At 21.9% G+C, this 25,599-nt stretch overlaps 5 protein-coding genes across 6 annotated transcripts; 1 reads left to right on the forward strand and 4 right to left on the reverse strand.

Annotated features, from left to right (window-relative positions):
• Nucleotides 1–135: 135 nt before the first annotated feature.
• Nucleotides 136–3,114, reverse strand: LOC122508632 (putative ankyrin repeat protein RF_0381). The gene is made up of 2 exons (XM_043622098.1): nt 2,979–3,114; nt 136–1,714 (listed from the first exon to the last, which is right to left on the reverse strand). Exons 1-2 carry the CDS (start codon nt 2,991–2,993, stop codon nt 323–325), a joined length of 1,407 nt encoding a protein of 468 aa, XP_043478033.1. The 5' UTR covers nt 2,994–3,114; the 3' UTR covers nt 136–322.
• An 871-nt stretch (nt 3,115–3,985) lies between these two features.
• Nucleotides 3,986–5,391, reverse strand: LOC122508641 (prostatic spermine-binding protein-like). Its single transcript, XM_043622108.1, has 2 exons — nt 5,233–5,391; nt 3,986–4,814 (listed from the first exon to the last, which is right to left on the reverse strand). Exons 1-2 carry the CDS (start codon nt 5,257–5,259, stop codon nt 4,452–4,454), a joined length of 390 nt encoding a protein of 129 aa, XP_043478043.1. The 5' UTR covers nt 5,260–5,391; the 3' UTR covers nt 3,986–4,451.
• Nucleotides 5,392–5,680: 289 nt separating this feature from the next.
• Nucleotides 5,681–6,962, reverse strand: LOC122508640. The gene is made up of 2 exons (XM_043622107.1): nt 6,684–6,962; nt 5,681–6,229 (listed from the first exon to the last, which is right to left on the reverse strand). Exons 1-2 carry the CDS (start codon nt 6,699–6,701, stop codon nt 5,813–5,815), a joined length of 435 nt encoding a protein of 144 aa, XP_043478042.1. The 5' UTR covers nt 6,702–6,962; the 3' UTR covers nt 5,681–5,812.
• Nucleotides 6,963–8,865: 1,903 nt separating this feature from the next.
• On the reverse strand, nt 8,866–18,313 carry LOC122508626. 2 transcript variants are annotated; one of them, XM_043622087.1, is made up of 9 exons: nt 18,229–18,313; nt 17,646–17,754; nt 16,587–16,693; nt 16,207–16,331; nt 15,711–15,955; nt 15,130–15,629; nt 11,658–13,060; nt 10,105–10,265; nt 8,866–9,445 (listed from the first exon to the last, which is right to left on the reverse strand). In XM_043622087.1, exons 2-9 carry the CDS (start codon nt 17,719–17,721, stop codon nt 8,916–8,918), a joined length of 3,147 nt encoding a protein of 1,048 aa, XP_043478022.1. In that variant the 5' UTR covers nt 17,722–17,754; nt 18,229–18,313; the 3' UTR covers nt 8,866–8,915. The 2 variants fall into 2 exon arrangements, with proteins under 2 accessions (XP_043478022.1, XP_043478021.1); XM_043622086.1 differs by lacking the exon at nt 18,229–18,313 and adding an exon at nt 17,829–18,174.
• Nucleotides 18,314–18,622: 309 nt separating this feature from the next.
• On the forward strand, nt 18,623–25,210 carry LOC122508638 (protein ILRUN). The gene is made up of 3 exons (XM_043622104.1): nt 18,623–19,030; nt 21,655–22,001; nt 24,185–25,210. Exons 1-3 carry the CDS (start codon nt 18,873–18,875, stop codon nt 24,286–24,288), a joined length of 609 nt encoding a protein of 202 aa, XP_043478039.1. The 5' UTR covers nt 18,623–18,872; the 3' UTR covers nt 24,289–25,210.
• Nucleotides 25,211–25,599: the final 389 nt, after the last annotated feature.

A 25,599-nucleotide genomic window follows, 5' to 3' on the forward strand; every position in this document is an offset into this window, starting at 1 on the left:
TTTAATTATTATTTGTTATTACAATTTGTTGTTTAAATATTATTCATTTCATTTTGTTTTACTTTTTTCGATAATTTTAGAATATTGCATCACTATTGCGAGGTATGTAATTGAATAAAAAAAAATAACGCTTTCTTCGTGTATCAATTTTTCCGTTTATCTTTAATTTAATTTTTAACCATAAAATTATTTACAAGTTGCATTGAATATTTTTCTAATATTATAATTCTCTGGTACAATTTCCTATATTGTAAATTCATTAAAATTATCGTACGTGGAATATTCATTTTTCTTTTAAATAACACAAAAAAAATTACATAAACTAACAAAGTATGCCCCTAATGTTCGGTATACCCATTGATTGAACAGCTTTAAAAATTTCGCTATCGCTATACGCTAATCTGTACAATTTCGGTACCAATCTCTCCATACAACTTTCCGGACAACATGCGGCCAACAATGAACGTAAATCAGTTCTACCCAAGTAATTCAATATTTCCGTGACAACATAATAATTTAATCGTCCCTTCATAGCACGCGTGAATGGCTCACCGCATTTGTCCAACAAAATTTGTCTCTCCTTGCCTTTTTTCACTAAAAACTTCAATATCCAATACCACGTTGGATAGCGATACATGTGCAGTACCAAAATTGTCCACATTTCTTCATTCCTCATCATTGCGGTTAATTTATTTTCATTTGCCGTGACAATTGCTTGTGGATTAATGCCATAAATTGTTCCACAATGGGCCAATTGATCCAACATTACATCGACATTGAGAATATTTCGTAATTTTAAAAGACGTTGATCAATTTTTTTCTGCTCGATATAGAGACTAGTGAATAATTCCCTGTGAAGGTAGAATAAATTACGAATTAAATTTGTCGTTTTTGTTAAATTAGGTCTTTGGGAATAGTTGACAACCTCTTCGCTTATAATTCCAAAACTGTTGATGTTTGCACCGTGTATTAATAAAAGCCGAACGGCGAAATGATTTTCCATTCGAAGTGCAGTGTACAAAACGTATTCGTCCTTTATTTTCGTATAACAATTCGGATCGGCACCAAATTTTAGGAGAATTTTGATAAATTTCACTTTCTGTCGGTTTGACTTTAGTACTTTTTCACTTATCAGGTAATGTAATGGGGTAAGATCGGTAATTGGGTCTTTTATGGATAATTCGGCGCCGTACGCTATTAGAAGCTTTAATAATTCTTTAGTTGTTCCTTGAATTTTGAAAGCGAAGTGCAACAATGGCAGATGGTTTTTTGTTCTTTGTTGAAACGAAACTCCGACCTCGTAGAATCTTCGTATCCACTCTAATCGTCCTTGTTCGATTAATTCAAAGAGTGGTGGTAGTTTATGTTCGCAAATTGATTGATTATTAACGCAACCATTCTCGATAAGTTTGTTTAAAATTCCAATTTCATTTATTTTAATCGCTTCGTGTAGGAGAAGGTCCTGAATTTTTTCATTTACATCGCAGAGTCCTTTGTTTAGAAATAAATCGAGAATTTTCACGTCTCTTGTTCTCAGTGCCAGAAGAAGAATACAATCTTCATGTTCATGATGGCAATTTATAACCGCAGCGAGATTCTGTTCATTTTTGAAATAAGAAAATATTTCCTTTAAATTTTCGTAATTATTTTCTCGAACGGCAGATAAAATGTCCTCCTTCTCGTAGGAGAATTTTTTGTCCTCGTTGTTCATTATCTGAAAAGGAGAAGAATAGGGGAATATTTCAATAAACATACTTAGATACTATTAAATTAAATTTTTATTTTCGTTAAAGATAGCTTTTATAATTTCCGTTTGTAATCATTATTTCGAAAAGAAAATTAATACGAAAACTAAGTTGCACAATTTTTAAATTGCAATTTTCAAGAATCTTTGAAAAAATAAATATTACAATAAAATAAGTAAATTTTAAATTCGTCTCGTTGGAGGGTAAAGAATCTAATTTTTCAACCTTTTAAGCAATTACACTTTACATTTAAATAAAAATTATAATTTAATCTTTAAGAAACATTGCGGTGAATTTAAGGATATTATTCGAGCGTTTTTTCTTGACAACATTATAATTTTTATTCAAATGCAATTTTATTTGTTTATTAAAATAATTTAAAAATTAAAATCCCTACTCTTCAAATTATTTGTCGGTTTTTTATTTTAAAAATTTCTTTTTAATAAACTATGAGAGCTATAAAAATAATTTTCAATAATTGATCGAATTAGAATATTTTTTTATTATTATAAATAAAAATAAATATATAAATAAAATAAAAGTTTTATAGATTTTTCTTAATTCGCAAATTCGATATTGTGTTTAAATTTTTAAATTTTCAAATGGTGGTTCTAATATGGCGGAACGAAAATATTTACTAAATTTTAATCGTATCTTATAAATTAGAAAATATATTTTGGTCGCCATATTGTATCCGACATTTTGAAATTCATAAATATGGTTTTTTACTTTACAAAAAGTTGCTATTTATTATTGTAATAAAATTTTAAGTTTTTTTTGTGCACATTTTTTAAAAACAAAAAAAAATTAAAGAAGAATAAAATAGAGTAATTAAAAATATTTAAAATATAAAAATAATAATTAAATAAATTAATAAATAATAATAATAGTAATAAAATAAATATAAAAAATTAAAAAACATAAATAATATAAAAAATTAAAATATAGAAATAATATAAAATTTACTATATAAAAAATAAAAACAAGAAAATAAAATAATAAAGTAAAGGGAACAATAAATCATAATAAAAAAAAATTTGTCAATATTAATTAAAAATTTTATCGGTTAAAAATCGTATGAAAAATTTGCAAATATTTTCTGTTATATAATAAAAATGAACATTTTTAAGGTTTTGAAGCATTTATTGTCTTTGTGGTTATGTGTATAAAACAAATATTTCCCAAATTTTTCGTTCAAAAAAAAATAATAATTCACGTTTTTCTTTTACTCACATCTTGATTATCCATGAAAAAAAATAAAAAAATTCAAGATAAAATTTGTTTATACAAACAAAATAATAAATAATACAAAACAAACAACAAACAAAAGTTCTTAAACGTAACAAAGAAATGTGGAAATAACGAAAAAAATTAATACGGAAACAAAATATGATTTTAACTACCAGATGTCTCTTTTGGTGATATTACTTCCGGTCGCGAATTTTTGAAGTCAAAAATTGAATATTATTCAATATTGAATAAATTAACTATTTTTCATCATAGATTAATATTTTATTATAATTATGTAATTATTCCTAATTCGTAATTAATAAAATAATATAATTAATTGTTATTATTATTATTATTATTATTATTATTATTATTATTATTATTATTATTATTATTATTATTATTATTATTATTATTATTATTATTATTATTATTATTATTATTATTATTATTATTATTATTATTATTATTATTATTATTATTATATGATTAATAATATTTAATTAATACTTTTTTAAAAGTATTTAATTAATATTTACTAATAAAAAGCAATAATAAGTAAATATTAATATTAATTGTATTATTTACTTCATAATATTAATTATTATTAACCATTACAATTAACTAATTAAATGACATAAATTGAAATGTTAATAAATAAGTGTAAACAATTTTTTTTCAACTTTTTAATTTATTTTAGAAAAATATCAAATTGTGGATAAATTTCGACATTATAATTATTTGCAGTGAATAATAAATGCAAATAAAGAATCTAACAATATTTGTAATAACGTAAAAAAATATTTCTTAAAGTTATAGCAAAAGTTTCTTAAGAAACTAAAAGAATTTATTATCTTTAACTCTAAGATTTATTGTATTTCTTTTATCTTGTAGTTTTATCACAAAAATCATTTAATTAAATGAAATAGTTAACTGCGAGCGTGGAAGATTTAAATAAAATGAAATTAATGTAAGGGAAAAATAAACAAATAAGCAAAAAATAACGTAAATGAAAAAAGAAAAAAAAATTTTTTTTTTAATTTCTACCTTGCTTTAAGTTCTCAGTTCAACTTATTTTTAATTTCTTACATTGTAAACTGTTTACTATATTTAAATAACTCGTTTTTATAAGAAATTCTGAAATAAACGAACAGAAAATAACCTTTGTAATCAAAAGCAAAAAAGAAATTCTTTGAAATAAGTAACATTTCGTTAGAATAAGGTTTCTTTGAGAAAAAAAGTATTTGGTGAAAAATATTCGGAGTGAAATTAAATTTCAGTCTTTTTTTTCTTTGTTTGAATTAAAAATCCATGATTTTGAATATTATTCGATGAAAGTTCTTCGATTCAAATCCGGTTGTAGATTTTTTGCAGTATAGACAAATTTTGAAAATTGTTTCCCTACTCAGAGACTTGTGAATTGGTTCGATGATTAAAAACTGCTCCAGATTGATGATATTAAAAAAGAAAATTATCTTAATCATCGTCATCATTTTGACCGTCAGCGAATCGTTCGTAAAAATCATTTAAATAGTCATCATAACTATAAAATTCTGGATCGCAACATTTCATGACATTAAAAGGATCATCGTCATCATGAACGTAATCGAAAAAATCGAATTTGCTACCACTAGCTGCACCATCTTCATCATGATGATTATCATCATTTTCTACTTCAGCATGATTGTCTTCTTCATGAGACTCCTCAGTTTCTTGATGATTGTCTTCTTTTTCATAATCATTGGAATCATTATCTTCATAGTTCCTGTCGTAATTATCATCCTCATCTCCATAATTTGAGACATTCAAATTTTCGAAATCCTCCGTTACGTAATCGATCTGCAATATAATAAACGGAAATTTTGTCGATTAAATTAATTTATTAATATTTGTAAACAAAAATATATTTTTTGTTATATTATTATTAAATTAATTTATTAATATTTGTTAACCTTAAATTATATTTTTTTTTGAAAAATAATTAGAAAAAAGGCCTTTTCGTCAACGTTGGGCGTCATCGAAAACCATTTTTTTTTACAAAATCGAAAAGAATCAAAGCAAGTGCTTCAAAAATTTAGAATTTTTTGTATTTGTTTTAAAAATTTCAAGGCATATTCATAAAGAAAGTACTTAATACACATTTAATTAGAAAGAAAAATTCTAAAATTAAAAACGTGCAATTATTTTTGAGGTTATGTTTTGTAAAAATTTTCTTAATTGAATAAAAGAAAAATATAATTCACGTTTTTTTACTCACATCATTCACATCTTCTTCATCTGACATTTTGAATAATGATTTAAAGAGAAAATTATTCACTTAAAAATCAAAAGTTGATAAATATACAAAACAAAATTGGCGTTTGTTAGGTATTGAAGCAGTTTTTTTTATATAATAAGAAAATATAAAGGAATAGAAACGAAATTAACGGAAAAAAGTGAAGACAAATTTTAACCAAAGATGTCACTTTTCGTTATCATTATTTCCGGTCGGAAAATTTTAAACTCCAAAATTGAATACATATTTAAAAATTTTTAATTTTAATAAAATCCTTTGCAAGAATTCAATTATTTAAAAAAAATAAATAGGTAAATAAAATTCGTTGCAAGAATTCAATTATTTTTATAAATGTATTTTATAAATTATTTTTATAAATAAATAAATTATTTTTTAGATTTTTTGATTCAAAAGTCACAATTGTTTTTTTGGTAAATTTTTTTAATTTCCTTTATAGAAAAATACGAAACATTAGGAAAATTTACATAATTATTTGAAATTAATAATAAATGCAAATATAAAATCTAACAGTGATTGAAAGATGTTTCGGACGCTGATATTTTTAGAAAAAATCATAGAATGGCTCATCTGCATCATCAAATTCATTATCAAAACCAAAATTAAGATAATCTAGTTCTTCACAAACATTAAGATCAACATAAAGATTATCTAGTTCATCATAATCTTCAAGATCAACACAAAAATTATCTAGTTCGTCAAATTCATCATCAAGACCAACACAAAGATTATCCAAATCATTGTCATCAAAATCATTGTCAGTATCACCAGTAAGAAGATTAATTATATCTTCATGAGAATCCTTAAATTCATCCTTCTTAATTTTATCATTAGAAACATTTTTTTTATCATCATGATTGTCTTCTTTCTTCAAATCTTTGGTATTATTTTCTTCATGCACATTGACCTTTGAATCTTTTGAGAAATTCAATTTCTCCAACTCCTTCGTTATATTTTCCATCTAGAATATAATAAACGAAAATTTTGTTGTAATTAAATAATAAATTGACGATGAAATGTTTTCGAATAATTTTTTACAATTAAAAAAATTCATAAATAATAATAGAAGATTTTTTTGAGTATCTAATAATTTTGAGTGAATCAGAATATTCTTTCGGGTCAGAGAAAAAGTAAAAATTTTGTCTGCAAATTAGGGAAAAATTTAAATTAAATTTTTGTGGCAATAACCCTGAGAGACCAAATTTTATCCTATGTGACGCGACAGGAGAGAAAAAATACCTATCGTTAAAAAAATACTATTTTTAGTTTATGTTTCTAATTCGATAGATTTTCATTTTTGCTCTTTTTCACGAAAAAAAAAAATCAGAAGTTGAAAAACTTAATTAATTTCCGTGTAAATTAACGCGGTTTTCTGTTTTTGGCGTCGCTTTAAAAGCTCACTTTTTTTTACTTACATGTTTTTGATTGTTCATTTTAAAGCTTTTAAACAACAAGAATAATTTGAAGAGAAATTTATTCACTTTGATTCACTTAAATCAAATTAATAAATAGTATACAAAATAATTATATTAATTCGGAGAAGTTTTTAATAAAACTGATAAAAAGTAACGGAAGAATAACAAATGACGAAAAAAAGTGGTAAAGTACAGATTACAGAACGCCAAACGAGCAATTTTTTAACCAAAAAAATGCGTTTTTCATTTTTTCCAGCCGCGAAATTTTAAATTTAAATAATGCAGACAAATAAAATAAAAAATTTTTTAATAGGTAAATAATAAAAACAGAGACAAACTGATAAATAAATTCTGAAAAATATTTAAAACCAAATTTTTTAAATAATTACATTTTTTGGAAAATTTTATTAAACTATAGTAGATATTGAAAATCATTGACTGAGGAAAATTTTTGAAAATAATTGAAATTTTGACAAGAAATTTATTAAAATTTTTGAAAATAATTGTATTTCGAAGAAGAATTTTATTATTTATCAAGAAAATTTAATTTTTGACACGAGAATTTAAAAAATTTTTTGAACATAATTGTCTTTCTGTGAAGAATATGAATAAAATTTTTAAAATCAATTGAATTTTATTAGAATTGTATTAAAAATAAGTGAATTTCTGTCAAGAATTTAATTAAATTTTTTTAAAATAATTGAATTTCATTAAAATTTTAAGTTTTGAAAATAATTCAATTCTTGCGAAGAATTTGATTAAAATTATGTTCAATATAATTGAATTTTATTGAAATTTTTAAAAATAATTTACTTCTATATTGAAGAATTTTATTAAAGCTTTTGAAAATAATATACAAAAATAATTAATTAATTATTTTTTTTAAATTTATCAAAATTTCTAAAAACAATTTAATTTCTGTAAAGAACTTTATTTTATCTTAATAATTGAATAATAATTGAATTCTTAATTGAATTTTATTAAAATTGTATTAAAAGTAATTGATTTTCTACAAAGAATTTTATTATTTATGAAAAAAAATTGAATTTCTTTCAAGAATTTAAATAAAATTTTTAAAAGTCGTTGAATTTTATTAAAATTTTAGGTATTTTTGAAAATAATTGAAAAATTCCTGCGAAGAATTTTATTAAAATTACATTCAAAATAATTGAATTTTATTAAAATTATATTGAAAATAATTGATTTCCTACGAAGAATTTTTTATTATTTATATGAAAATAATTGAATTTTATTAAAATTTTAGGTTTTGAAAATAATTCAATTCTCGTGAAGAATTTGATTAAAATTATGTTCAATGTAATTGAATTTTATTAAAATTTTTCAAAAGTAATTGACTTCTATACTCAAGAATTTTATTAAAGTTTTTGAAAATAATAAAAAAAAATTAATTAGTTTTATATGAAAAATTATATTAAACAATTTTTAAAATATTAAATCATATTAAAAATAATTAATAAAATAGTCACATTTCTTTAAAAATAGTCACAAAAATATGTCAAGTTTAATTATAATTATTCACTAAATAAACATAGACAATTTTTTTTCTTTCAATTTTTTTTTGTATTTATTTTAGAAAAATACCAAACATTGGGAAAATTTCCACTAATTATTTGCAGTTAATAATAAACGCAAATATAGAATCTTACATTATTTATAACGTAAAAAGATGTACAATATCTTAAAGACATAGAAAAAGTTTCTTAAGGAACTAAAAAAATATTTATCCTTATCGTTGAGTTTTATTTCGGATTATGTCTATTTTTCCTTTTTTCTTTTTTTTTATCTTATAGTCTATCACAAGAATCATTCAATTGAATGAAATACTTAAAGGGATGCAGGGAGGGAGGTAATTTAAATAAAATAAAATTTAAATAAAAGAAAAAAATAAATTAAAGAAAACTTGTTTGCAAACGAAACAAAAAGAGAAAAGAAAAAAAAACGGGAGCAAAAAGGAAATTGAGAATGAAAAAAAAATTTATATTTGGATTCAAAAAAAAAAGTTAATGAGTCTTTTTATAAAAGTTTACCTCAATATTGATAAAAATTTGTGGTAAATTTTTGTTTACTAATTGTAACTTCTTTCATTCATGAAGTTAATAACCAAAAAAAAAAAAAGAAAAATTTTCCCTTTCTCTCTTGAATAAATAACACTTTTTTTTTCTTCTAAATATTTGGCGAGATTGAAGTGTATCTCAACAGCTTCACTAGATTTCAGTCTTCTTTATCTTCCTTGAATGTACTACTTTCGAATATCATTCCACGAAAATCCCTCAATTCAAGTCCATTTTTATTATCAGTTTTCTCCGTACCACGATTACCATCAATAAATGAATCAAATTTCTCCTGTCGAAATTCCATTGATAGTTCCATTAATTCAACATTATTTTTTATAATTGCTGATAAAATTTTCACATCAATTCCAGTGGCACGTGCGAATATTTTTAATTTTATGTTATTTTTCCGATTATTCAATGTGGAAGCAACATTATCAATGATAAATGAATTTGTAATTAATTTACAACATTGAATGTCCAATTGTTCCAATTCATGGCAATTGGCAATTAATTTCACTAAACCATCGGCAACAATTGATGGACAACGGGCACAATAAAGTGTTTTTAGTGTGCACAATGTTGATAATTGTTTGCCAGTGACTTTTGAAAGATCGTTCATTGAAAGGTGTTTTAATTCTGGTAAAAGTGCGATTCCACCGATTCCAACGTCTGACACTTGAAAGCAACCTAAAATTTTTTTATTATTTATTATTTTTTCTATAAATTCGAATTCTTCAAAAATTCGATTCTTTCAAGAAATTTTAATAAAATCTTTTTAAAAGACAAAATTATTTTCAATATAATTCTATAAAATTTTATTTGTTTTCCAAATTTTTTTAAATACAATTTAATTTTGTCAAAGAAATTGAATTAAACATTTTTTAAAATCTAACTTTTTCAGAATTTTAATAAAAATTCTTCGAAATGTCAGTTATTTTCAAAATTTTTAAATAAAATTTCTTATTCTGATTATTTTTAAAACATTTCAATAAAATCTCTTTAAAAAACTAAATTATTTTCAATATAATTTTATAAAATTAGAATTAATTAAAAAATTTCAATTGATTATTACAGAAATTTAATTATCTTTAAAGAAATTCAAGTAATCATAATTTTTAATCATAATTAATCATAATTTTTTCTACATATTATATATAAAATTTTATGAAATTTAATTTGTTTTGAAAATTTTTAAATAAAATTTTATTGAAATTTCAATTATTTTCAAAATATTGAAATAAAACTTAATTTTAGAATTTTTAAATTAAAATTTACTGATTTTAATTACTTTAATTTAATTTATTTTTTAATTAATTATGATTATGATATTGTAAAAAATTACTAACGATTTATCAGAAGAACGTTGAGTTTTGGACAATTCGCTCCAATCGCACTGAGTATTTCATCGGTGACAATTGCATTGTCACTGAAATCGAGTCTCTCTAAGTGCGTGAAATTTGTTATTTTCGTTAATAAATCGTGTGATGTTAATCCGGCAAACGAACAACTGTAAACAGAAATATTTTTTTCTTTACTTTCCACAAATTAATTACAAATTTTGTAAATAGATATTTAAAATCGTGAATAAAAATAAAAAATATAAAAAAAATATATGATTACAAAATTTTGTATGTTTAAATATAAACTTCAATATTTTAATAATTTCAGATTTACAATATAAAAAACTCATTTTTTAAGTACAGTTAATTAATTATTATTTATTATCTTCGAAAATTTCAATAAAATTCTTCACAAGAATTCAATTATTTTTATAAATAATAAATTCATTAAATTATTTATTTTTGTATTTAAATAATCGAATTTTCGTAGAAGTTTATAATAGTAAATAAAAAGTAATTTTTTTCTAGAAAAACTTGATTTAAAAATTTTTTTTCAGAATATTTAAAAAATACTTCGAAATTTCAATTATTTTAAAAATTTTCTATTAAAATTCTACACAAACACGATTTTCAAAGTATTTTTAGAATAATAATAAAACTCAATTCTTCAAAATTTCAATTATTTTCAAAATTGTCAATCAAAATTTACCAAAAACTCGTTTTTTAAATTTTTGGCAGAATAATAATAAAAACAACTTCGAAATTTTAGTTATTTTCTTAATTGGTAATTTATATTCTTTAAAAACTTGATTTAAAAATTTTTTTCAGAATATTTTTAAAAAATACTTCGAAATTTCAATTATTTTTAAAATTTTCTATTGAAATACCACACAAACACGATTTTCAAAGTATTTTTAGAATAATAAGAAAACAATTCTTTAAAATTTCAATTATTTTCAAAATTGTCAATCAAAATTTACCAAAAACTCGTTTTTTAAATTTCTGGCAGAATATTTATAAAAAATACTTTGAAATTTCAATTATTTTCAAAATTTTCTATTAAAATTCCACACAAACACGATTTTCAAAGTATTTTTAGAATAATAAGAAAACAATTCTTCAAAATTTCAGTTATTTTCAAAATTAGCAATCAAATATACCCAAAACTTGTTTTTTAATTTTTTTGTAGAATATTTATAAAAAATACTTCAAAATTTCAATTATTTTCAAAATTGTTAATCAAAATTCTTTAAAAAGTCGTTTTTGAATTTTTTCAAATTAATAGAAAAAATAGAAATTTTTCAAAAAGTCGTTTTTAAATTCTTTCAGAATAATAGAAAAATAGAAATTCATCAAAATCTCTAAATTTAAAGTATTTTTATAATAATAAAAAAAATTCTTCGAAATTTCATTTATTTTCAACATTTTCAATTATTAAAATTCTTCAAACACTAGATTTTCAAATTATTTTTTGGAATATTAAAAAAAAAATTCTTCAAAATTATTATATAAAAATACTTGAAAAATTTCAAATTAAATAGTAAAACTCTGAAAATTACCTTTTCAATTGGAGAATTTTCAATTTTGTATTGCAATGCATCAACGTTTGACGTATTGTTTCAGCTAAATGCGATTCAAAAATAAAATCATCCTCAACATCAAAATCATTAAAGCCATAATCATATTGATCGTAATGGTCGTTTAAATAATCGTCGAAATTATCATACTCATCGTCGATATCGTCATCATCATAATCATCAAAACCATTATAATAATCATTATCATTATCATCATCATCATCATGGCCTACATAATAATCGAGTGAATCAATACTTTCATTAGCCAAATTATTCGTTACTCCACTATTCGAATTAGTCGAAATTAATTCTTCCTTCTTATCTTCTTCATTCTTCTTCTCCTCACAATTTTCTCCGTTCTTCGATGTTGACGGTTGATTATCCAATGATTTTGAACTCGAATTTTCATTTTCCGTTATTTTCAAAGTTGAACTTTGCTTTTCCGATTGTTTCGAAGTCGAATTTCGATTTTCCGATGATTTTGAAGACGAATTTTGATTTTCTGATGATTTTAAAGGTGAAGTCTGATTTTCCGATGATTTTGAAGGTGAATTTTCAATTTTTGAGGCGTTACTTTGATTTACAGACGAAGTCGAAGGAGAATTTCGATTTTCCGGAGATTTGAAACTCTCATCGCTTGGAATTTGTTTTTCATCTTTGAAAATTGCATCGGAGTGTTCAGCCTTTGGAGTTTTGAGATTGGAATCAGGTTTAGATGAACTTTTCTCGGAATTATCATCCATTGGTTCGAGTTCATCAGTAATTGTTGAGTTAATATCGCTGAAGTCTTCCTCAACTTTTTCGTTTTCCTTCTTTTGCGGAGAGACTTTTGAATTTTGCTCCTTGGACGTTGTGGAATTTATCATTTTACCACTGGCAGTTTTGAACGTTGACGATGTTTGTGAAGCCGAATTTTCTAAATTTCCCCCCTTATCCTCGTCATTACTATCGAATCCATCATCAAAATCATGAAAATCGTCCTCATCATCTTGAAAATCGTCCACCTCGTCATGAAAATCGTCCTCCTCGTCATGAAAATCATCTTCCTCGTCATGAAAATCATCAACCTCTTCATCAAAATTGTCCTCCTCGTCATGAAAATCATCTTCCTCGTCATGAAAATCATCAACCTCTTCGTCAAAATTGTCCTCCTCGTCTAGAAAAACGTCATTTTCATCGAGAAATTCATCATTCTCGTCGAAATAATCGTAATTTTCGTAAATATCGTCATCAATATCGGAATCATTGTTTCCATAATCATCATTGTCGTCGTCATCCTCCTCATCGTCATCGTCATCATCTTCCTCGAATGTCGGTAAACCTTCATCGGAATCATTCGAGAAATTCAAATACAAATTCTCAAGATTCTTCAATCTTTTAACGACCTGAAAAGAAAAAGAAAAACAAAATTTAAATTTAATTAATAATTATAGAAAAGGAATTTATTTAATTATTTATTAATATTTATTATTAATTAATTATATTTTTCGTTATTTTCAAAATAATTTTAAAATAATTCATTAAAAATTAATAATAAAAAATAAAAAATTAAATTAAATTAAATAAAGAAAATTAAAAAAAATACAAAAAAAAGAAAAAGACATTTTTATCAAATTTTTAAATTAATAAAATCAGAGATCACAAAGAAAATTTTATTTTTCTGGACTTTTTCCTAATTTCGATTTTTTCACTGATTCTGATCAAATTTCAGAATAATTTACATTGAATTAAAAATACAATTTTAGATTTTAAACTTAAATTTGAAAAAAGAATAAAAGTAAAAATAGAAAAAATTGTAAGGAATTGTTTGGTTTTTACAATTAAATTTTCCGATTTAGGAAAATTTAATTACTTTCCAAATTTTCAATTGAAATTCTTCAAAAACTCGATTTTCACGTTTCATTCTCAGAATAATAATAAAACAATTCTTCAAAATTTCAATTATTTTCATAATTGTCGATCAAAATTCGTGAAAAACATAATTTTAAAATTTTTCAGAATATTTGTAAAAAAATTCTTCGAACAAAATAATTTAAACTATTAATAAATTTCAATTATTTTCAAAATTTTAAAATAAGAATTCTTTAAAAACTCGTTTTTTTTAAATTTTTGGCAGAATAGGAATATAAACTTTTTCGAAAATTCAATTATTTTCAATTAAAATTCTTCAAAAACTCGATTTTAAAATTTTTTATGAATATTTATAAAAAATTCTTCGGCATTTCAAATATTTTCAAAATTTTCAATTAGAATTCTTCAAAAACTCGATTTTAAAAATTTATTTAGAAAATTTATAAAACATTCTTCGAAATTTCAATTATTTTCATAATTTTCAATTTACATTCTTCAAAAATTGGATTTTCAAAGTATTTTTGGAATAATAATAAAAGAATAAAAATAATAATTCACAATTTAAATTATTTTCAAAGTTCTTTAAAAAAAACTTGCTTTTCAATTTATTTTTAGAATATTAAAAGAAAATTCTTCGAAATTTGAATTATTTTCAAAAATTTCAATTAAAATGTTTCAAACACTGGGTTTAAAATATTTTTTTGAATATTTAAAAAAAAATCCTTCAAAATTCTTATATTAAATGTCTGAAAAATTTCAAATAAAATTATTCGAAATTTAAATTAAATTTTATTTGAATTTTCGAATAAAATTATTCGACATTTTAATTGTTTTCAAAAATATTCAAGTAAAATTCGTTAATAATTTATTTCAATAAAATTTTACGAAATCACAATTATCTAAAGAATGTTTAATTTTTATTTTCAATAATTTAATGAGAAATTGAAATCAAATTTTTAAAAATTTAAAAATCTTTAAAAATGTTAATAAAATTCTTTGAACATAATATTTAACGACATTGCAATTATTTAAAAAAAAAGATTTCAATAAATTTTCTTCTAAAAATTAATTATCTTAAAAAGATTGAATTAAAATGTTTAAAAATCTTTTTAGATTCAAAAAATATATTTTTTTATTTATTTAAAGTATTAATGAAAATTCGTAATAATTGTAGAAATCTGATATTTTTTTTAGTACTTTTGATAAAATTTCCAGACTTATTCTTGATTTCCCTGACCAATGACAATTCTAATTAACTAGAAAAGAACTTTTTAATTAAATAAATCCATCAAATAGAAAATTACTTTGTAAGTAAATTATTTATTTAAATACCTAATTAATTAAAATAAAAATGAAAGTTTAGCAAATTTTGAAAATATAAAAAAATATTTAATAATATTTATTTTTAAATTAAAAACTAGAAAGTAAATTGAATAAGTAGAAGAATACAAAAATATTTTAAATATAAATAATATTTGTTTTGATAAAAAGGAAGAATAAAAAATTTTTTTGCAGTAAAAAATTAAATTACCAAAAAAAAATTTTTTTTAATTTCTTATTTTAATTTAGTCTTTAATTATTAGAATCATAATTTAAAACTTACGAATTCAAAGGCGTAGAATTCAGTTCTTCGTTTAGCTTCATGAAAAACGAATGTCTCAACATTTTCCGGTAAGCAAGTAAAACAGCTGCCGTCAATTTTACTTTTTTCAACACTCGCATATTTTAATTGATTGCTCATTGCAAAGAGACGACGAAAATCACGATCACGAAAATGTGATGAATCAAATTCAAGAAATTCGAGATTTGGACATTGCGATAAAATATAATCAATTTCACGTGGTGTCACTTCTAATGTTCCTAAATAGGCAATTTTTAAATTTGGACAACATTTTCCAATGATAAATAATGTTCGCAGTGGCATCATTCGATGTTTTTCAAAAAATGTTATTGTCGTTATATAACGTCCGCAACGTTTTAGAATTTGATAAAGATCTGATGTCTCAATTTTACCACTTTTACAACCCCATGAAATTGAATTTACATCCAGTCTTTTTAATGTGCGCCATGAATCGAGACTCACGTCGCGCCAACGTCGACAAACTGAAACAAAACAAATACATTTTTTATTTTTTCATTTTCATTAATTTTTAAAAAATATAATTTTTCTTGTTTCTACTTTACCTCCTTCGACTTTTATCCGCTCGGCAATTGAAAGATATTGAAAAATGTGCATTAAACATGTGTCACTTATTTTGTGAATCAATGGATAAATTTCACCACTCGAACATGAATTTTCCGTTTGACCTTTCTTTGGCTCATCTTTTTCATTTGGCGGCTTTTTTGGATTTGGTTGATGTCGAGGATCTGCTGGTATTACCGTTAAATTTTTTCCATGCAAACTTCTGCCATTTTCTTTCTTTAATGCGCTGCAAATAAGACAAAAATCAATTTCTATAATTCGGTATTTTTATCTAATAAATATTTGGTTAAATTTGATATAATAGAAATTTCTAAATCTATGAAGTAAATTTTTTTTAAATTAATAAATTTAATCTTTGAAAAAAAAACAAGGAACGAAATTCAGAAAAATTGGAAGAAAAAAATTAATAAAAAATTATAAATTATAATTATAGTGACAAAATTTCGAATAGAAAAAAAGAATTTTCCTTTTACTTACTTTTTTGCAGAATCAACATTTGTGAACGTAACAAAAGCGTAGTTACTTTTTCTGTTTTTTTTAATAACGCACTCACTCACCTCGCCGTATATTTTGAATATTTTCAATAAATCCTCTAGAGTTGCCTATTTTCAAAAATAAATAAATTACTTTTTAGACAAATTAGAAAAATTACAAGACTAGGAATTAGAATTAAAAATTCTGTCTTGTAAATTTTGTAATTTTGTAATTTTTATTAATTTATTAATTAGTTTTTATTTTATTATTCTTGGACTTTATTTATTTTATTCATTCTTGAATTTTATTATTTTCGAAAATAAATTAAATTTAAAAATATAAAAGAAATTACTAACAAAAGTAGAAGACAAAAAAAAATTTACCTTATCCGCAAGATTGGTGACGAATAATTTTTTCACTGTCAATAAAGGCGAATCGTTTTTATTTTTTTTACTATTGAAACTCAACGACGAATCAAGCAAAATTTGATCTGTAAAAGAAAACAAAATATTAAATTTAAAAGAACCACTGATTCGATAAGTAAAGAATTTTAATTCTTTTCTTTAGATTTTGAAAAAAATTTGAAATTTGAAATTAAAAAAATTATTTGCTTCAATAATTTTAAGTTTTTTTTAACATTTTCTTTCGAATTCATTTGAAAGACCCAATTCGTTAAATTTATTTTAAAGTAAATTAAGAAGAAAAATTTTCTTCTGTTTATTTATTTTAAAATACGAAAATTGACGAATCAAATAATTTTGAAACTTTCTTTTTATTAATTTATTTAAAAAAAACCGAATTCGTTTTAAAAATTAACTGCTTCGTTAAAAAAAAGAATTTTAATTTTTTAAATACAAAGAAATTTTAAAAAATCTTTGAAATAAAAATATATTAAATTAGAAAAGAAGATAAAATTCGACAGTTTATAAAAAATTTTTCAAAAGAAACTTCTACATTTTTATTTAGCAAAAAAAATTGAAATATTTTAATTGATTCATTCTCTCCATTGAAGAATGAAATCAGTGATAAATACAAAAAAAATAAATTAAAAAAATATAAAATTTAATTAGAAAATTAAAGAAAAAAAGAAAAAATAGAAATATTTAATAATTTTTTATTTCTACTAAAGAATGAAATCGGCGATAAAACAAGGAAATTAAAAAAATAGAAAATTATAAAAAAAAGGAAAAAAAAGATAGAAATATTTAATTAATTTTTTATTTCTACTAAAGAATAAAATATGATAATTAATTAAATTAAAAAATACGAAATATTTTCTAGTTACGAAATAAAGGAAAATTAATTAAAAATGTAAAAGAAAAATTAAGGAGAAAATTCGAGAATTTGATAGTTTCTCACTATATCAAATGACGAAATAATTATCAAATAAATTTACTTGCAATAAACAAAAATAGAAAACAATTAATTTTCTCTTTAATTACCACAAGATCGATGAGCCTGTATTCCTTTTAAATTATATTTTGGACATTTATCCGCCAATTCATTATTGTCATTCATATTATTTGCCTGCTCACCACGTTGATAATGAAACTGAAAAACAAAATGATTTTCAAATAATTATAGCGAGCAAAAGAAATATTATAACGAAAGAAATGAAAATTTACCACAACACCGTTAATAACTTGGTTATCTAAATTAACATTATTCAAAATAATAATATTCATTTTTCTTTTGTTTTTCTATTTTTTTAAATAAAATATGAAAAAAATTCACAAGATTCGCATTCATAACCTAAAAAAATCATGTTCAAACACGCAGTTTTATATACACAAGTGGTCAAAGTTTATGTAATATAAACGTAAATACTAAAATTTCTGTCTGTTTTTCGGAGAATACTTTTTTTTTGTCTTGCAGAAAAAAAACTATGGTAAACAAAAGGATTTCTTTAAAAAATTTTAGATGAATAAATAAGACAAGAGGAATATATCCGAGAGTCTATTCTTTAAATTCTATTATTACTTAAGTTTTCTATTAATTTATAATAATAATTTATGTAGTACTAACTCGTTAATGTTTCTTTTTTTGGTAAATAAAAATAATTTCCGCAATTACAGCAAGCAGACACAACTCCTCTTTCCGACCGAACATGATTCATTTTTCGATTGTCGGTAAAAAAGAAAATTAAAGAATTCGAAGTGGACTAAAATTAAATTTAGCTGAAATACTTACAAAAGTCCTTTTTGGTTATAAATTAAAATTTAAATCCATTTTCTTTCGAAAATTAGTTTCTCCTATTCTTTCTTTTCTCAATTTTCGATTTACATTGTCGAATTTTGAATTTCCCGCGCGCCTCGGCCCTCGCAGTCTTACCGATTGTCGGTAATAAGAAGTAGGAAAAATATACAGTAGATCGCGCATAAATCGCGTACACACACATATAGAAAACGACGTCATACTCCCTTTATAACACACCTATATAAAAAAAAACACATCATTGTGATTTTCGAAGAATGACATTTAAAAATTTGTAGTTTATTACAAAAATCTAAAATAAGGGAAATATTTGCACGCGAATAATTCGTATATTATAAAGTAAAGAAAAATAACGGTGAATTTAATTGAAATTTAGTGTTCTCGAAGGAAATTTATTATTATTATTTTATATGGATTTTGTGTGAATTTTTATATAAAAGATAAAAGGCAAAGTTATGGACGTCGATAATGAATTGGATCAAAATCTGCTTCACCAATTTAGTTGTCTTGGCACAACAGACAAAGACGACCTGGTGAAGCAACTACAGAGATTACTTGCTGGTAGTCATCTCAATGAAGCGACTGCAACATTTTTCTTGGACATGAATAACTGGTGGGTTTCTTGAAAAAAAAATTTCCACTAATAAACAGACTAAATATTTTTATATGTTATAATATATCTATATATAGTGTATAGTATATTATATCTATATATGTGTGTATATTATATCTGTATATGTATATATATTTAGTATATACTATATATATGGTATATATTATATTTTTATATATACGAGGAATGAAAAAAATAAAAACAGCGAAATGAGCAAAATTGACGAAATTGATAAACATAACCTATAAATCGAGTTTGATTGTATTTCGCAAAACGTTTGCTTTTCTTTCTTCAAATATTATGATGATGACAAATATTTTTGTTCCTTTGTCCCCCTCGGAGTCATTTAAAAATAATTATAAGGCAATTTTCTTGAATTGATTTTCCTTATTTAAAGATTCTTTTCTTTTGGTAGAGAGAAATTTCGAGAAATTCGGCTAAAAAATTTTTCTCGACTTTTTCGTTTTTATCTCCTTTTTGTAAAGTTATTGCATTTTTAAACTGAAATTAATTTTTGTATAAATAACAATTTGGTTTAAAGTGAAATTAATTATCTACAAATAACAATTAATTTGCTTTAAACTGAAAATACTTTTCTCTAAATAATAACAATTAATTTGTTTTAAAAACTGAAATTAATTTTCTATAAATAACAATTAATTTGTTTTAAACTTAAATAAATTTGTTTTAAATTGAAATTAAATGTTTTCATTTAAAATTAATTTGTTTCAATATAATTGAAATTTAATTGTTTTCTATTAAAAATTCTGAAAAAATGAAAAGAAAGACTAGTTTGTTTGCAATTTAAAGTAATTTTTATCAATTAAAATTCATTTGTCCTAAATTGAAATTTTCTTTTCAAGTAAAATTAAATTTTTATACTTAATTAAAATAAATTTGTTTTTAATTAAAATTTTGCAAAAAGAAAAATTAATTTTCTTCAATTAGAATAATATTTCTTTAAAATTGAAATTGACTTTTTTCAAGTAAAATTAAATTCATTGTAAATTTAAATTAATTAGTTTTAATTTAAAAAGTACAAAAAAAATTTGTTTAAAATTAAAATTATTTTTTTTCAATTGAAATTAATTTCTTAAAATTAAATTCAATTTGTTTTAAATTATAATCGCAGGAATTAAATTATTTAAAAAAAAGAATAAAATTCTTCTCAGGGATTCAATTATTTTTTATAAATAATTAAACTCATCGATGGATTTCAATTATTTTTAATATAATTTTAAATAAATTCCTTAACAAATGCAATTATTTTCAAAAAATTTAATAATATTCTTCGTAACAATTCAATTATTTTCAAAAAATGTTTAATAAAATTCTTCGTAGAATTTAATTAATTTAAAAAAATTTTTTGAAATTCAATTATTTTTAATATATATTTTTAAATCAAGTCTTTGATAAATTTAATTATTCTTGAAAATTTTATTAAAATTCTTCGAAAGAATTCAATTATTTAAAAAAAATTTTGATACAGTTCTTTATAAGAATTTTAAGAAATGTTCAATTATTCACTAAATTATTTATTTTTTTGTATTTAAATAATTTAATTCTCGTAGAACTGTCTAATAAGAATTGATTTAAAATGGAATTTCGGTTAAAATTTCAGATAATAATTGAATATTAAAAGCATCAGAGCCTGAGAATTTTTAAAAATAATTGAATTTTGAAAAGTTTTCAAATTAAAATCATTGAAAAATTTTAATTGTTGTTAAACAATAATTAAATAATTCAATTTTTTTAATTTAAATTAATTGCTTTCAATTACAAATAATTTGTTTTAAATTAAAATAATTTGTCTTGAATTTAAATTATTTGGTTTTAATTAAAAATATACAAAATGAATAATTTTGTTTTTTCAATCAAAAATAATTTTTTTAAATTGAAATGAATTTTTTTTAATAAAAATGAACTTTTAACGATTTAAAATTTGTTTTGACTTGAAATTATTTTTTTTCAATTAAAATTACATTTCTTTAAATTGAAATGATTTTGTTTGAAATTGAAAATTTCGAAAAATAAGAAAAAATGTTTAATTTTTTTCGATATTGAAATAAATTCTTTCCGATTGAAATTTATTTGTTTTAAATTAAAATTTTTTTAATAAGATTTTGTTTTTGTTTTTTGTATTTCAACGAATTTGAGTTTAAAATTTTGCAAAATAAGAAAGAAACAAATATTTTATCAAAATTGTTGAAAATAATTGTATTTCTTGGAATAATTGTTTGAAAAATTTTATAGAATAATTGAGATTTTTCTAGAAATTTTTATTCTTTATGAAAATAACAGAATTTTAGTGAAGAACTTTTTAATTATGAAAATAATTGAATTTTTCTGAAGAATTTTATTATTTACGTAAATAATTAAAATCCTGCGATTTTAAAAAATTAACATTTTAAATTCCGATTTTATAGCGCAAAAAGTAAAAAAGTGGCTTTTTCATACATGTTTCATTATTTATTTTGGACGTTTTTGATTTTGGAAATTTTTATTTTGGATTTTTTGTACTGTGGACTTTTTTTCTTGGATTTTTTGGTCTGGATTTTTTGGATTGGATTTTTTGTCCTGTAAATCAGTTAAAAAGCACTGATTGGTATTGTTTTTTGATTCAGGAATTTGCAAGCAGCGATTTGCAGTTATTTGGATTATGAAGTGCCCAATAAATTACCGTGTATGTCATTGTTGTGTGATTCAACAATTGGCGAGGGCGAATCAGTGCCGCCGAACACAAAATTCCGAAAGTCATGGCGCATACAAAATAGCGGTACCGAAACGTGGCCCGAGGGAATTTGTTTACATCATACGGGCGGCGCTGTTATGGGCTGCACCAGTGTACCTGTTCCTGCATTAGCATCGAAAGATGATATGGAACTTAGCGTAACATTAACGAGTCCCAATGAAGTTGGCCTGTTTCAGAGTAAATGGAGAATGATGACAACTAACGGTTGTTATTTTGGGGGTAAATATTCTCAAAAGCATATTTAGGGAAATCTATTTTCTTCTATTTTTCTTGTTTCTTTTATCACAAGAAAAATTAGGGAACTTCGTTAGGGTTTCTACACGTCATGGAATTTTACATTATTTTAATTCATGGATTTATGAAAATGTCACTGAAATTCTAATCCGATTAATGCAAATTTTGGAGCAAATGAAAATTCCATATGTAATTATAAAATTTGTAAATGTAACTTTTATAAAATTCAATTATTTTTGAAATTTTTAGTTAATATCAGGGTTGCTGCAAGTAAACAAATTTAAGGAAAATTCAAGAAAAGTAGAATTGGTCAGGGAAAAGTCATGAATTTTTTTTATTGAAAGTTCTGTAAAAAATTCACTTTTTATAATTCATAAGAAAATTCTAAATTTTGGTTTTGTAGAATTGAATTTACAATTATGTTACGAGAAATTTACAATTATTTTACCAAATTCAATTATTTTTCAAAAAAATATTCAATTAGCTGAATAAATTTTTAATTATTTTTAACAAAATTTCCACATTGATAGAACTTTTTATTCAGTTGAATTTTTAATTATATTGCAAAAAATTTTCAATCCTTTTAATGTTTCAACAAATTATTTAATCATTTGAATAAAATGTTGATTATTTTTTTAAAATATTCAAATATTTTACGAAAAATTAAAATTTTAAATTTAATAGTTTTGAGTAAAAAAAATTTTAGTTTTATAAAAAAGAATTAAAATTGATTTTTTAGTTAGTGGAATTTCTATTTTCTGTTAAAAGAATTTCGCTCGAAAAAAAATCAATTGAGAAGTTAATTTATATTAATTAAAATTTTTTAATTTAAATTACTTGCATATAAATTATTTAATGAATAATTTCACTTAAATATTTCAGAATTAATTGAATTTTAAAAGAGTTCCCTTTACAATTTTCATAAACAGATGAACTTTAAAATGTTTTAATTTGAAATTTTGAGACAATTTCAATTTTGAATGAATTTAATAAGAAATTTTAAAGAACTGACATTTTTGAAAAATTTTAATAACTCAAATTCTTCTGAAATTAGTTAAATTTTCTTATATATATTTAATTAATTATTAAAAATAACGGATTTATAGAAAAGTTTTAATTGAAAACACTAAAAAATGTGAATTTTTGAGGAGTTACAAATCATTACAGAAATTCAATTATTTTCAAATGTAATAAAATTCTTCGCAGAAATACAATTTTGTACGAAATTTTTTAAAAATTCTCGTCAAAATTTTAATTATTTTTATAAATAATAAAATTCTTGGCAAAATTTTAACTATTTTCAAAAATTTCCCTCAATTCAATGATTTTTAATATCTACTATTTTAATAAAATTTTCCAAATGAATTCAATTATTAAAAAAAAATTTGATGCAAACATTGAATTATTTTCGTAAATGATAGAAATTTTACAGGAATAAAAAAAAAAATTCAATTGTTTCTAGTTTTCCTAACTAAAATTCTTTTATATAAATCCATTATTTTTAATAATTAGTTGAATATGTATTTAAAAATGTAACTAATTTCAGAAGCATTTGAATTATTAAAATTTTTCAAAAATCTAAGTTTTTTAAAGTAACTTTTAATATTTTCAAAAACAATTTCTTTTTGGTAAAAATTTAAAAACATTTATTTCAAAAATAGTAAAATTTACCTCTAAAAATAAGAATATGTATTTAATAGCTAATTGTAATGTTCGAGAAAAATTTGAATAATCTTTATAAAATAATTTACATTAAACATAGTAAATTTTGTTATTAAAAATCGTTATTTCCAGAGTAAATTTTATAATATCCATAATTAAAATTTTTTGAAATTAGTAAAATATACTTTTTTGAACTTAGTAAAATTTATTCTTTAATTAATACAATTTGTCAAAAATTCCAAACAATAAAATAAACTTTGGATTTTTTTTTATAACTGAAAATTTCTCCAACTTACAAAAAATGACAATTTTTTACAAATTTTTCTTAAAAATAAGGGAAAAAGGGAAGAAAATTTGTAGAAACTCTACTTGGGGTTTAATTCTTATACAGTAGATCTTTAGTCTTGGACTTTGAGTCTTAAACATAATGCTTCAGGTCTTAACTACTTATTGCTTCGTTAATCGAAAAAATGCTATTATTTTATGATAAAAAATAAAACTTTCAGATGTAATATGGGTGATAATAACAGTCAGTGAAAGCGGAACTTTGGCTGTAACTCAGCTGCTGCATCAATTAAGTACTTCAGCCAATGATGCCCAGATGTGCTAGCCTTCGTTTTTATCGACAACATGCCATTTGCTCTCTGTTCTCTTTTTTCTTTTTCAATAGCAGAGAATTCAATTCTCTCATTTCTCTCTTCTCTCTTTTTTGTTTTTTTAATCGCGAAGAAAAAAAAATCATCAGAAAATTATAAATTTTTAAATTATTGAAGGAGAGAAAAACGAAAAAAAAAAATTATTCGAGTCTTAATCGTATATATTAAAGTCTAAAAACAAATTAGAACGAAAAAATAAATAATTAAATTATTTAAATCGAAAAAGAATTAGATCTTTTTTTTAATCGAAAAAATTAATTAAAAAATTAATCTACAGCATAAGTACGTTGTCGAAGCTACGCTTCTTCCAGTTGTTTAAATTTTAACAGAAAAGCAAAAAACAAAAAAAATTCCTGTAATCTAGATATAACGTCACGAATTCCGCTCAAATTATGTTAAACGTAGTTTTTCTTTACCCCCCCCCCCAATTTGCCCCCCAAACAAAACCCCTTAATTATTGTAATCACAACGATATTGAAAAGGGGATATTTCTTAATAAGCGGTTTTCATATAAGGAACAAAAATAAATGAATAAAGTAAAAGTAAAATAAAATAAACTAAAATAATAATAATAAAGCATAAAAGAAACAAACGGCCTTGAAACATCGAGTGTATATACACAGAGTTTCTTATACAAGAATGTATTATTTCGAATTATGATAATTATTATTATTTTTCACAAAAAAAAGGAAAATTCCTTCAATGAAAAAAAATTTTTTTTTTTGAAGGTAAAAAAAAGGAAATTTATCGAATAGAAATTAATTAGATGATAGAAAGTATAAAAGGATTGAAAAAAAACAAATATGTAATTTGTTTAGTCAGATTTTATGATTGTTTTAAAAGAAAAAAAAATTTAATTTGATAAAAAATGCAAATTTATCATTTAAGGATTATCATTTTTAATAGGAAATAAAATATAATTATTGATAAAAAAAAATATTTTTCTCAATTCGATTTTTACCTATATAAATGAATATATTTTTTTTGAAAAGACCAAATTTTTATTTTACATAAATAGGAGAGATATTTATTTTTTAAATTCGGTTTTTATCAATATTGAAAATCTCTTGTTTGCAAGAACGAAATATTTATTTTAAAAGAATAGGAAAAAGGTCATTTTTCTCTTAAATTCAAAATTTTTACTAAAATGAAAATTTGTTTTTGATTTTGTTTTTATTAATTTTTCTCTTGAATTCAGTTTTTTTCTAAATTAAAAATATTTTTTATTGGAAAAACGAAATATTTATTTTAAAAGAATAGGAGAA

This window comes from Leptopilina heterotoma, unplaced genomic scaffold (genome assembly GCF_015476425.1).
Source record: "Leptopilina heterotoma isolate Lh14 unplaced genomic scaffold, ASM1547642v1 Lhet_55, whole genome shotgun sequence".
NCBI lineage: Eukaryota > Metazoa > Arthropoda > Insecta > Hymenoptera > Figitidae > Leptopilina > Leptopilina heterotoma.

Bases quoted from the DNA above. Each gene is read 5' to 3' on its own strand.
- LOC122508641 (XM_043622108.1), bottom strand. From the start codon at position 5,259: ATGTCAGATGAAGAAGATGTGAATGAT. The intron at 4,815-5,232 runs GTGAGTAAAAAA...ATTATATTGCAG, and splicing joins ATGAAGAAGATGTGAATGAT to ATCGATTACGTAACGGAGGA.
- LOC122508626 (XM_043622086.1), bottom strand. From the start codon at position 17,888: ATGAATATTATTATTTTGAATAATGTTAATTTAGATAACCAAGTTATT. The intron at 15,956-16,206 runs GTAAGTAAAAGG...TCTTATTTGCAG, and splicing joins AATGTTGATTCTGCAAAAAA to CGCATTAAAGAAAGAAAATG. The intron at 9,446-10,104 runs GTTAGTAATTTT...AAAAAATTTTAG, and splicing joins CAACGTTCTTCTGATAAATC to GTTGCTTTCAAGTGTCAGAC.
- LOC122508638 (XM_043622104.1), top strand. From the start codon at position 18,873: ATGGACGTCGATAATGAATTGGATCAAAATCTGCTTCACCAATTTAGT. The intron at 19,031-21,654 runs GTGGGTTTCTTG...TTTTTGATTCAG, and splicing joins TTCTTGGACATGAATAACTG to GAATTTGCAAGCAGCGATTT. The intron at 22,002-24,184 runs GTAAATATTCTC...TAAAACTTTCAG, and splicing joins TAACGGTTGTTATTTTGGGG to ATGTAATATGGGTGATAATA.